Below are 12,944 nucleotides of genomic sequence, written 5' to 3' on the forward strand. Positions count from 1 at the left end.
AGTTAGCATAATATACTGCTAATTTGACTCTAATTGTACTGTTTCTATTAACATTGCATTAGTTTGCTGTCCAAATGCAGCTAAAAGAACAAAACTACCCTTTTTACTTTATCTTTTCAACTAGAACATCGTAATGTTTAATCTCTAGTAAAGACGCTATCATTAAAAAGTAGAGCAGCCCAAGAGTAGTCTTTGTTTTTTAAAAACAAAGTTCTGTATTTTATAACTACATATATACCCTGTTCATGTCCTACAGATAATGGAGGACATGAAGAAGATGCCAGAGCTGATAAAAAGGTAAAGTAAAGTTTGTTAAACCAAATATTCCACACTATCCTGTCAATAATTATTTCTCTATAGTTTTATGTTGAGGCATAATGCCTCATCCCTAAAAAATAAAGCATTCAAATGGATATAATTCTTATTTACAAAATGTACCTACTCTGATTTATACATGAATGTACATAAATTGAATAGACATTTAATTAAAATTTAACTAAACTGAGAACCAGAAGAAAAATATCCCAATTTAGTATCCTCTCAAACAAAAGCTTGGGAAAAGGTCCTGAATGTCAGACAAACTCAGGCTCCCACAGGAATTGAATTTAAGCACTGAGGAATCTCACTGAAAATATCCTTTTACCAATCCTTCAAATCTGAGGAATGCTAGCAATATTGACTCAGGTGACATCTCCTGTTGAGATGGAATATGAATAAAGAGGCTTTCTCTGAGGAAACTTTTTAGCAGGAAAACTGATGAGACCTTAAATCTCAAGGATTCAAAATTGACTTCCATTAATTGGGTCTCTGTATCATCATCCGTTCACCTCCCCATGTGGGGATAAAATCTGCTCAAACCGATGAACATGAGAGATTTTCATGTCTCATCCTCTTCTGGACTGAGAAACCAGGATCCAGAAAGACAAATTGACCCCAAACTGTGACACCAGGCTTGGGTCCTCAGCTAAGCTGCAAATTTGAGGATATTTTTGTGAGCCTTGGGCACTTAATTCATTCACTAGTCCTTTTGAGTACCATTGATTCTTTTTCTGGTTGCATGGAGAAAAATTAACTCAGCGAAGAGTTTTGGCAAACCAAAGTGAGAAATTCTATGTGATGTACTATGTCAACTGTCAGGTTGTAGCTAGATCTACCTTAGTTTGTCAAGAAGCCATCCATGGTCTCACCAACAGCTGTCCATATACCAGGCAAGAAGAATACACTAGTGGAGCAGTTCAGCTGGAATTTCAACCATCCACACAAAATTGCTCTGAAGAACAAAGTGCTGCACTTGCTGTTTCACTAGTGAAGTATTCCACAAATAGATCTTTCAGCAACACTTTGAATAGGAGAGGTGACAGAATGGAATACAGCTCTACACAAGAGAACTTTACATGGGGTTCATAAGCAACCAAGCCCCACTCTTTGGGATAGCCCTAGATATAGCAAAAAATTATGTAATGAACGTAGCCCCCTCTGTGAGTTTTCCATTAATATGCCTTGATTTTACTAATTGGTTCATTATTTGACTTCATTAGACACATCAATTTTATGATCAAATCACAGCCTATGGACTGCTCATAAACTACTTACCACAACAATTTGCTAGAGACAATTCACTATTCATGCAGAGAAATTGGACACCTAAGTCACATGGTATTATTTCTGCTCCTGATGTGCTATCTCCTAAAAAGCTTTGCAGATATTTTCAGTACCAACGCTCATGCAAATACATATTTGTAAAAGTAATTTGCATCATTTCTCTTTTTCTTGAGGATAAAATTTTACTCTCATCAATTTTCACAAAACACAAACATAAGGGACTATAAATACTACTGTATATTGAATTTGAGGTTTTGTTTTCAAACAAATATTTCTGAAATCTTTTTTTGCCATATTCTCCCAATTCTGTTCTAAGATGTCTCAGAGAACAAAGGTTGTCAAGCTGAAAAGAGACATTTCATTTTGAAACAGTGTAAGTCCTATAGTTAAGTTAAAACGTAAGTCTGACCTTGCATATAAATCTTGTAACGATATAGAACCTCTCAAAATATAGTGGAAGCTTTCAGGATTCTTTTCATATTGTACTATAGTTTTATTTTCAGAATGTAAATATATTTACATATACTCTTTCTTCATATAAACAAATCCTGCAAACACTTATTTGCATGAGTAATCCCAATCACATGAGTAAGTGTTTGCAGGATTGGGTCCAGGCATTGTATGTAATAAGTAGACCCATACCTCCATGTGTTTAACGTTACAAAGAGCTCTATTCTTTTAATACAGGAGAACAATTTGGGTGTAAAACGAATGGACTTCTTGAATGAGAATGCATTAACAGAAAATCTGCCAAATAAGCCTACTTCTGAAGAGTCCTTTAAGACTGAAACCAAGAAATCAGAAGACTCAGATTCTTCTTCTTCCTCAGAAGAAGAAATGAAGGTTGGTGTTGAAAATGTAAAGAGTGAGACTTTCTCAAGGGAACTGGCAGCTGAGAAGAAAACTGAATCTGAACCTGACTCTAAAGAGCTGACTGAGATCCACTACTGGATTAAGAATTCTTTGATGCGGGATGAAAGTGCCTATGAAGAACCTCAAAAAAAGATGGGAGAAGGCCTACAGCTAGAAGTGAAGTCTTCTGAGGAGAAGGAATATGGCTATATTGTGACAGAGAAAGAGTAAGTGTAGTAGCAAACTTGAATTGCATTTTTTAAAATGGGGAAATGTAGACTGGTTGTAACTGTTGAAATATGAATGTAAAAGAGGAAGATGCAATTTACTGTGCCACTTTTTGACACATCAGAAACACTTTGTTGGCAGCCAGCTCAGTCCTTTGATGGAAATATAAGAGAGTAGAGCTGCCATTCTGTCTGTGTAGAAGATATACAATATGTAGGCCTTTTGCTTACTTTTCACTTGGTCTTCTGATGTCCTCATGATCTGCACAGTATGTCAGTCAGTGTATTTATGGTTAAGGATGTGCGCTTTAAATATTTGACTTCAAAGTAGCCTAAATATCAATGCCTGAGTCATTCTTCAGAAAAACGATACACAATAACAAATCACAATATTTCCTCTGTGGTTCCATTTTGATCTGAAAATAGCACAATCCAAACATCATGTACAAAGCTAGCTGAGAATGAAAGACCTAATGATTTCAGGTCATGTAACTAATGAATTTGACATTTAATACTATACTTCAAAAAGACAGCACCTTTTTTTTCCCCGATGTGAAACACAGTGCTTTAAAGAGGGGAAAACATTTGGAAGTTTAACGTTTACACTTTTCTCTTTTTACTTATTTCTTGACTAAAAAGTTTGTTAGTGGCCTCCCTCAAGTGGTGTTGAAAATGATTAACTTCTAGGGCATAGGGGACAAATCTATGTTCAGCACCATTACAGAAAGTATGACTGAGACATCTGTAATGGTGCTGAAAATGGGTTTTTCCCCTCCATATGAGCAGTTAAACCATTGTCTACAACAGTTGAGGAAGGGCTGGGAGGGGACCCATTGCTGACAACCACTGCCAGCAATCTGTTATTTTCCTAGTGTACATAGGGCCCTAGATAGCAATTGGACAGTATCTGACAGAGAAGCACAAGGACAGTTTCGGTAAGAGTTTGAACAGAGTTGTTTTTCTTGAATTTTGGTGCATTCAATTTTTTGCTTTTGGGGGTTAGGCAGGTAAGGAGTGGTTGGTAACTATTTCTGCTGGGAAGTGGGGATACATTTAAAAAAATTATACATTTCAACAACTGTCATCTTTTCATATCTTTAGTACCTTTGCTATTATATTAAGTTCTCGTAGTATAAATCTTGGAATGATTGTTTGTAATGAACTAGTAGTAACAAACACCATTGCCATGTTTTAAAAATGTAACAATATCCTCCACAATGGGCTATCGCTATAAGTATGTGTTATGTTGGCATATATTCATACCTAGAGGGAGACATTAAATATTTTTCTAGCTATAGTGCCAATCTACCTGCTTATCTGTACTACAAGTGGAAAAATGATTGGGTTCCATACAAGTTCAGAAAATCTGTTTTACATTTTACCCATTATCCTTTGTATACATGCATGTTTTATTTTCCTTTTAAAGTTTCCATTGAACTCTGAAACATTTAAACATTAAAAATGGTAATATATATATATAATATAATAGGGTTCAAGAGCAGGGTTGAAATTTAAAGCCTATTTCTAATATGTCTGCATTTTGGAGCAATGTGCAACATGCAGCAGCTTCCCTGAATACTTTGCAGTTAGGACATTCACGGTTACAAAGCTAATATTAAGATTTAATTTATTTAACCCAGTAATAATTTTTACACAGTGCCTAAGTTTAGAATATTATATTATATAGTTTTTTCTTCTTCCCCCACGTAAAGGTATACATTGCCATTCTTAATATGTCAGGGTTTTTTTTATTAGCCAAACTGTTTTGTAATGATGAACCTTCATTTTTACAGCTGAAACCAGTAGTCAGCTGGCAAAAAATGAAAAAACTCCTACATATTTATACATTGGGGATGTCAGCTTAAGTTTTTTTACATTCTGATCTCAAAATGCAACTGAAAAGATTGCACTCAGTGGTATAGTTGACAGATGTCAGAGGTGATTCATTCACTATTAGATTCTCAGGCTTCTTTGGCTTTGCAAGTGTGACCCAAGGAGATATTTAAGATTGTGGCATTGAACTCCTCAGATGACAGCTTTTAATTGTGCCACAAAGCAGAGATAATATTTCCATGTAATTCTTAAAGAAAAGATTTGTGATAGTTTAAAGACTTGTCATAATGGCAACCTGGTTGTCACTAGCAAGAACAATAGGTCACTCCTGCTGTTTCGTCTAGTGACCTTTCAGATGCTTAGAGCAGTACAATCCATACAAACCGTACTATCCATCTGGGCTAATCTTAGGAACAAATTGACAGTTTGTGTAGGCAATTGTCTAGAAAATCCTCTTGGGTGCTGCTTCAGCACTTTATTATGGTGAGAAACCAATCAAAATGGGTTATTTCCTTTATTTACTGTTTGTCTCCTTTAAAAAAAAATTGGAACTACTTCTGTAAATGCTTTTTTTGTATGGGATTTGTCCTTCCTGGAAGTGTAACTCTTTCTGCTAATTGTAGGTCTAGTCTATGGCAAATTTACAAGAAGAAAATAATTTAAAGGAAGTTATTTTATTTTATATGTTTTTAACTTTAGTGCTATAATTATAAAAAATTCTCATATTATGACATGGATGCATTGATAGGGACTCCAAAATTAAGAATAAAAAAGGCTTTTGCCTTTGTGAGGGCCATTAAAAGCCCCCTTTTTTCCCTTCTATTAAAAAATGGAAAATTTCATCTTAACTGAAAATGAAAATGCCAAATTAAAGTGCATTTTAACATATAGTTCCATGAGAAGGAGAATGAAAGCTACATACCTTTTAGCCTGTGGGAGTGTGACTCAGGGCCGCCCAGAGGGGGGGGCAAAGGGGGCAATTTGCCCCGGGCCCCGGGCTCTGCAGGGGCCCCCAAGAGAACAGTGGAGGCTCCCGCCTCCGCCCCTCTCCTGGAGCCTCAGCGCTTGATGTCTCCGGCGGAGCCCCTGAGCCCCGCCCTGCTCAGAGCCGCGTGGTGAGGGGGCGGGGCTGGGAGCTCCGGTCCCTCCGCTCGGCGTGGAGCTCCCAGCCCCGCCCCCTCACCACGCGGCTCTGAGCGGGACGGAGCTCAGGTCCCGCCGGCCACACGCTGCGGCTGTTCCGGCGAGGCGCTGAGACTCCGGGCGAGGAGGGAGCCGGGGGTAAGAGGCTGGGGCCGGGGCCGGGGGAAAGCGGGACCCGCCGCCGAAGCGCAGCCCGGTCTTCGGCGGCGGGGGGCCCCTTCCGTTCCGGGACCCGCCACCGAAGTGCCCCGAAGACCCGCGGCGGGGACCCCCCCGCCCGGCCGCACTTCGGTGGCGGGTCCCGCTTCGGCGGTAATTCGGCGGCGGGGGGCCCTCGCCGCGGGTCTTCAGGGCACTTTGGCGGCGGGTCCCGGAATGGAAGGGGCCCCCCGCCGCCGAAGACCCCGGGCCCCCGGAATCCTCTGGGCGGCCCTGGTGTGACTAGGTTGGGGACTAGGAGACCATGACCACCATTTTTTTTATGGGTGCCTAAAGTTAGGCTCCAACGTCCATTTTTAGGCATTTAGCAATAGGGCTGGTTGGGAATTTTTTTTTTAACAAGATAGTTTTCCATTAGAAAATGCTGGATTGTCAAAATTAAAACTTTTCATGAGAACATACCAGTTTTGACAAAACTTTCCTTAGGTGCCCAGTGGGATTTCTGGTCAAAATGAGAGAGCCATCCAAGAATAATCAGTAATTTGGGGAAAACAACAGAGTAAGGACTTTGAACCTAGGTCTCGTACATCCCAGGAGTGTGCCCTAATCACTGAGCTAATGGCTATTCTGGCAAAGGGAGGTGTGGTCTTTCTTGCTCTGTTTTTTTCACAAAACACTTCAAAGGGTCTCAGTTCCGTACTCATATAAAACAGGACAAATTCTGAAATCTCAAAAAGTTTACAAGAGAAGAATAGTTTCCCACCCAGCTCAACTCATCCGCTTCTGTTTAAGTGATTGCACTATCCGTATGGAGTGCATTATATACAACTAGAGCTTCTGTGCTTGCCACAATTAAGAGCAGGGCAATATTTTGCTCATCCTCCAGTTATTTGCCCCTGTGGCTTTCATATAAAGTACAAATTACTGTATGAACCTTTTCCAGACATATTCAGCATTTCCACTGTTTCTTGGGGATGGTGGAGAGTTACTTGCAACTACACAGTGTCTGCAGCAGCCATTTTAGTGTTACTTCTCACTGGGTCTTCCAGCATGCTGTGCCTTCCAGTCCTGGTACCATGTAGTGTCTTACTCATGAGTAGACTGGTGTCAAGAGAAACCCTTTATTATTAACAGAAACTATGTACAGCAATAAGATAACAAACTTCCTACTGCTCTGTATACCTATTGAGGTTCTGGTGATGCACATCTAATGGTCCCTCCCCCCAGCCTAAAAGGAGGAGCTGCCAGACCCAGGTCTCAATTAAATATGGTAGACAACAAATGAAATAACATGGACAGGAGTGAGGATCACAGAGTCAAAAGCAGGGATCCAGAGAAGAACACTGAGCAGAGAACTTGTGCTCCTTGAAGGCGTCCAGGGAGCCAGTGGGCACAGCTCAGAGGAATTTTGCCTGGAGATGTGACTGAAAGGAGGATTGGAAATAGGCCCCACAGTCATAGAGCACCTTCACATGTATCTGCAGCCTGCAACTGCCCTATCCTATGCTTCTTTGTTTCAGCCCCAGCAGGAAGTGTATCACAAGAAACCAACGACTGCATCTAGAGTGTACAGGCAGTGTGGCATCTCTGCATTTACTGAAGGACTAACTCTAGTGCAAATTTGCTCCTGGAAGGGCGTAACTATGGGGAAGGAGAGTTGTTTGGTTTCTATGCCTGTCCAGTTTTTGGAGTCTCTGCTGAGTGCCAGGGCCGGTGCAAGGATGTTTCGCGCCCGAGGCGAAACTTCCACCTTGCGCCCCCCCCTGTCTTCCCCCCCACGCGGCAGCTCCCCCCCTCCGCCCTGAGGCGCCTCCCCCCCCTGCGGCAGCTCTCCGCCCTGAGGCACCCCTCCCTGCCCCAGCTCACCCCTGCAACGAGCACGAGCACCCCGAGCACGCCATCGCTGCTTCACTTCTCCTGCCTCCCAGGCTTGCAGCGCCAATCAGCTTAGGCGCCGCAAGCCTGGGAGGCGGGAGAAGTGAAGCAGCCACGGTGTGCTCAGGGAGGAGGCGGGGAAGGGGTGAGCTGGGGCGGGGAGTTCCCCTTCGTGCTGCCCCACCTCCCCTTACTTGCTGCAGGCGGCCCTCCCTGCACTCCCCTGCCCCAGCTCCCTCTGCCTAAATGCTGGCGGCGACCGGGGCAGCCGAAGATCTGGCCGCCGTGGTCGCTGCTGAAGAAAATGGCGCCCCCCAAATCCTAGTGCCCTAGGCGACCGCCTAGGTCGCGTAAATGGTTGCACCGGCCCTACTGAGTGCCAGATCCTTTTTTTGTGGTGTAGACACCTACACACTAAAAACTGTAGTGAAATCAACTCGTTTCATATACAGGAGACCACCTAACAGACATCAGAGGGTAAAATTTTCACTACTCATCTTTGTTGGACTAGAACCAGCCATCTAGAGTTATGAGGCATAGTATTCCAATCCCAGTCTTTTGAGCCAAAGAAATGTGTCTCCTGAGGAAATTAATTTGAGAAATCAGAGTGTAATTTGTTAACATTATGAAGACGAGGGACTAAGTCTTAAAAATAACATTTGCGTAATTCAACAGCTTCTCAAGTTTTACCTGATGAGAATTTTTTTTATGTTTCTTTAGTTCATTCTTTCCTTGGATGATAGTGATTAAGTATTCCTTTTTCAGGTGGACTTCGTACTGTTTTCCCCCGTTTTTCTTTATGTGACCACTTAAATTGTCACCATATCACAAGCAAGACACACTCTAGCACAGTAATGGTAACTGAAACCCAGATTCACTGTGGAGGGGTGTGTTAAAATGTGCATAATAATATAATTGTTACATGTATTCAGTGAACAACTGTTTTCAAGATTTTTAGTCAAATAATTATGTTTTATAGTAGGGAAAATCCTCTGCCACCTCTATCATTCAGTTTTAAATCCACCCTGAAATATTTTGATAGTTTGTCATCTAAATCTTAAAATAGAAGATGCCACAATTATGCAAGAGATGGATGACTGTGCTTAGGGTATTCCCAATTCCAGAAAACATGTTTCTGCCAATGACAAAATGAACGTGTGGGTTCCCTCCTCCCCTTTCTTTTGTTAACCATACCATTACAGTAGATAGCACTAGCATATGTTTGAAGTGAATATACCACAAGTACAGGCTGGTTTGGTGTTGCATTTCCATAATAACTTTGGAGAGCTTATCCTTCTCCACTTCTGCATTACTGTTACCTTTCCATGATATAGTAATCTCCATTGACCTTCATAGTCTGACCACTGAAATTGATTTTTGCAAAGTGTCATCTGCGTTATAAATTAGTCTGGACTTGAATTTGTCTGAATTAAGAGGTTTAAATTTCACACCTACTGGTGATGGGAAGGGAGGGAACAGAAAATGTGCGAAGTTGAAATTTGCTGTATTGTTGAAACAGAAGTAAGTTTAAGAATGGTCAATATCCTAATAAAGTGTGAGAGGAAACAAGAATGGAGAAAACTGTAGCTAGATACAGTAAGTTGAAGTAAAAAGAACGAGGAGTACTTGTGGCACCTTAGAGACTAACAGATTTATTTGAGCATAAGCTATATCACTACAAACATTTTTTTTCCTCCTGATAATAGCCCACCTTAATTGATTAGTCTCGTTAGAGTTGGTATGGCAACACCCATTTTTTCATGTTCTCTGTGTGTATATATATCTTCCTACTGTATTTTCCACTGCATGCATCCGATGAAGTGGGTTTTAGCCCACGAAAGCTTATGCTCAAATAAATGTGTTAGTCTCTAATGTGCCACAAGTACTTGTTCTTTTTGCTGATACAGACTAACACGGCTACCACTCTGAAGTAAGTTGAAGTGTTTTTTTTTAAATTGTTGCTTCTAGGATTGTTGTGATATTAGGCAGTTCCCATAAGATTTTCCTAGAAGAGCCATACCCAGGTATGACTCAGTTACGACACACCTACACAAATCAGATTAAATGTGAGTCATGTGGCTTTTTTGCTCTAAAAATTAAAATGTATCATAGTTTAACCAAAGTGGTGTGCAAATCATATAAGGGTCTCTTAACAACACTAACCTGAATTACATTCTGGCTTTGATTTTTTATGGGTATCAAGCTGAGTGTTTTAAGAGATGGGAAATTAAGTGCAAGGAAGCTACACTGAGACATTACTGAAAGGCTAACCTAAACTAAGAAAGGTGAGGAAGGAGTGTCATGGCACCATGCACCTGTTGCTTGTGTGTCCAGACATTCCAACTAGAGCTGGGTGAATAACGGATACTTCAGTTCACTGGTAAGTCTGAAGAATTTGGGGGGAGGGGTGGAGAATAATTTCAGGTTAAATAAAAAATGAAAATTTTGATTAATCAAAAGTTGAAAAAAATAATTTCTGGTCCAGTGAAACATTTTGTTTGACCCAAAAAGTCCTTTTTAACTTAAAAATCTCAAAGTTTCATTTAAAAATGTTGAAATTAAACATTTTTTACTTTTTCAGAATTTTTTGGGGGGTCTTCTACATGAACAATTTGATGAAACTGAAATGAATTCACAGAATGTTTTGGTGTAGCTGAATATGCGTCTTTTGCTAAAAAGTGTTTTGGATGAAAAAATGTTCTCTCTTTTAATTCAACACAGACTATTCTCTGATTATGCATAGGAGCATCACCAATGAGAAAGATAAGATACAATCATTTTCTGTCAGGACTGTCTTGGCTTAGGCTCAAATTTCATTTCATGTCAACACTGTGAATTACCTTGACTGAAATCACCATACCCAATAGTCACTGCTCCACCATAGACTTCCTGTGTGACTTTGAACTCTTGGATTTACAGTATGTCTACACTTAAAACACTAGAGCGGTGCCGCTGCAGTGCGTCAGAGTAGATGCTATTATCTATGCCAATAGTAAGGGTTCTCCTGTCGGCATAGGTAATCCATCTCCCCTAACAGAATTTTTCCATCGACCTAGTGCTGGCTACAGTGGAGGTTAGCTTGGCTTAAGTATGCCATTCAGGGGTGTGGATTTTTTCACACCCCTGAGTGACATAGTTAAGCTAACATAATTTTCTAGTATAGACCAGCCCTTAGACTCTCTATGCCTCAGTTCCACATCTGTTAAATGGGGACCATGCTACTTCTTTACATTACAGAGGTGTTGTGAGGATAAATACATTACAAACTATGAGGTGCTGAGATACTACGGTAATGGGGACCTTATAACTATCTTGGATGGATGAATAGATACCCCACAAAGTGCACACAGGTATACACACAGATGCACATGCACACTATGTATTTATGATGCATGCAAAAAAGAGGGGAGCTGGATTCAATATAGACATAGTTTATTATGGAGGTATCAGTAACTACTCAATAGTTCAGGTTGCATTGAGATTTTCACATAAATCAAGATTCAAGCAGCCTTTGCAGATGACGATTAGTAGTAGTAGCTTTCGCAGAGGAAACATTTTTAAACTGCCTTTTAAAAAATGTTTCTGTGAGAATCTGATTATTTTTCTGCCTCCCTGTAGCTACAGAACCACTGTCACCACAAACTCTGAAATTCACACACACCCAGTCTCATAGGATCTCAAGGATGGGCCATTTTTCAAATTTTTCTGCTTATAGAAAGAAGAGTTCCTCTTATTCCTCACTCACTTAATGTAGCTCCAAAAAGAAATGCCAGTGGAATTGCCCAGATCGACTGCCATTTTCTAATGCTGCCTCCCTAACTTTCCTGCCCTGTCTCCTACCCTGGCTTCCAGCTACAGCTATTACCAGCCCCTTACCCTACACCTACCTCTGTGCTCCAGCCACTGATTCACTGTTACAGGACAATCTTCTTCAGCAGGACCAAGTCCAAGTCCAAAGGTCTGCTAAGGTCCATCCAAATGGGACTCCCTCCTGATGAGCTATAGGAGGCCCTCCACAGAGAGAAGCTGTTTTTGAAGCAAAGCTGCAGATTGTACTACTAACCTCAAATACAACAGGAGGTGAATGGGATGCTCTTCATAATGACTATTAAGGAAAATTAGTCGTAGAATAAGGGGCACGGTGTTTCATTGGATTAAGATCTGGATGAGTGTAAGAGACAATGAATCATCATGAACTTCTGCTTTCCAAATGTAGAGAGGTCAACAGAGAGGAAGAGGTGGTTGTTAGGAAGAACTAGGGTGTATTTAGAAAAATCCCAGGTGGCTTTAAATACATTGAGGGATTAAGGATCACAGTGGCAGATGAAATTCATCTTGGATAAATGCAACAGAATAATATACACTAGCAAAAACAGGCTTTATAGAAAAAAATTGTTTAAAAATCCTCCTCTCATACTCTGGGCTCTGGGAACTTTTGAGGAGTTATTTCAATTTGCTTAATGTAGGTATCTGCTGTCTGTGATGTAGTTACAAAAGTAGTCAATAAGCAAACAAAATGTAGTTATAAAAACAAGTAGTATATTTATGCGCATCAGTAGAGGGACAGAAAATCAAAACATAAATTGTAACAGTTATAACTCTGTCCAGTTCTGGTTGCTTCAATTAAGAAAGATAAAGTTGAGATCAAAGAGGAGTAGAGAAAGAGGAATGTGGATGAGGTGTATTGTGGCACAAATTTTCAAACTTAAAGACTTCAGATATGTAAAAAAATGTAATAAAGAGGTCAGTGATCAGTTGTTGTCCACGTCTGCTGGGTGCAGGCCAAGAAGTAATCCGTTCAATTTGGAGGATGGGAGATTTAGGTTACATATTAGGAAAAACTTTCTAACTATAAGGGTAGTTAAGCTCTGGAACAGGTTACCCAAGGAGGTTGTGGAATCCCCATCACTGAAGGTTTTTAAGGATAGCATTGACAAACATCTGTCAGGGATGGTAGGTATACTTAATCCTTCCTCGGTGTGGTGGGATAGACTACAATGGCCTCTTGAGGTCCCTTCCAGTTCTACATTTCTGTGATTCTATGCCTTAGGCACCTAAAGCCTTACTCAGGTACCAAAATAAGAGGCCTTATTTTCAGTTGTGTAGACCCCCCACAACCCTTTTTCAGAATACAGATTGGCCTGATAAAATATCAGTGAGGTCAAGAGTCCAGCAGGATTTTAAAAAATGGATTAAACATATTTATGGCTAATGAGAATATCCATAATCACACATTATAGAATTAGTAAATAC

At 40.5% G+C, this 12,944-nt stretch overlaps 1 protein-coding gene across 2 annotated transcripts in view; it reads left to right on the top strand.

Annotated features, from left to right (window-relative positions):
- Positions 1 to 12,944, top strand: part of PTPRN2 (protein tyrosine phosphatase receptor type N2) — a 954,782-nt gene that overhangs the window by 410,099 nt on the left and 531,739 nt on the right. For both annotated transcript variants that reach the window (XM_045004717.1, XM_045004718.1), the window contains 2 exons: positions 257 to 297; positions 2,290 to 2,681. In XM_045004717.1, coding sequence (XP_044860652.1) covers positions 257 to 297; positions 2,290 to 2,681 — 433 coding nt within the window. The remainder of the gene's footprint in view (positions 1 to 256; positions 298 to 2,289; positions 2,682 to 12,944) is intronic.

Source organism: Mauremys mutica, chromosome 2 (genome assembly GCF_020497125.1).
Source record: "Mauremys mutica isolate MM-2020 ecotype Southern chromosome 2, ASM2049712v1, whole genome shotgun sequence".
Classification (NCBI taxonomy): Eukaryota; Metazoa; Chordata; order Testudines; family Geoemydidae; genus Mauremys; species Mauremys mutica.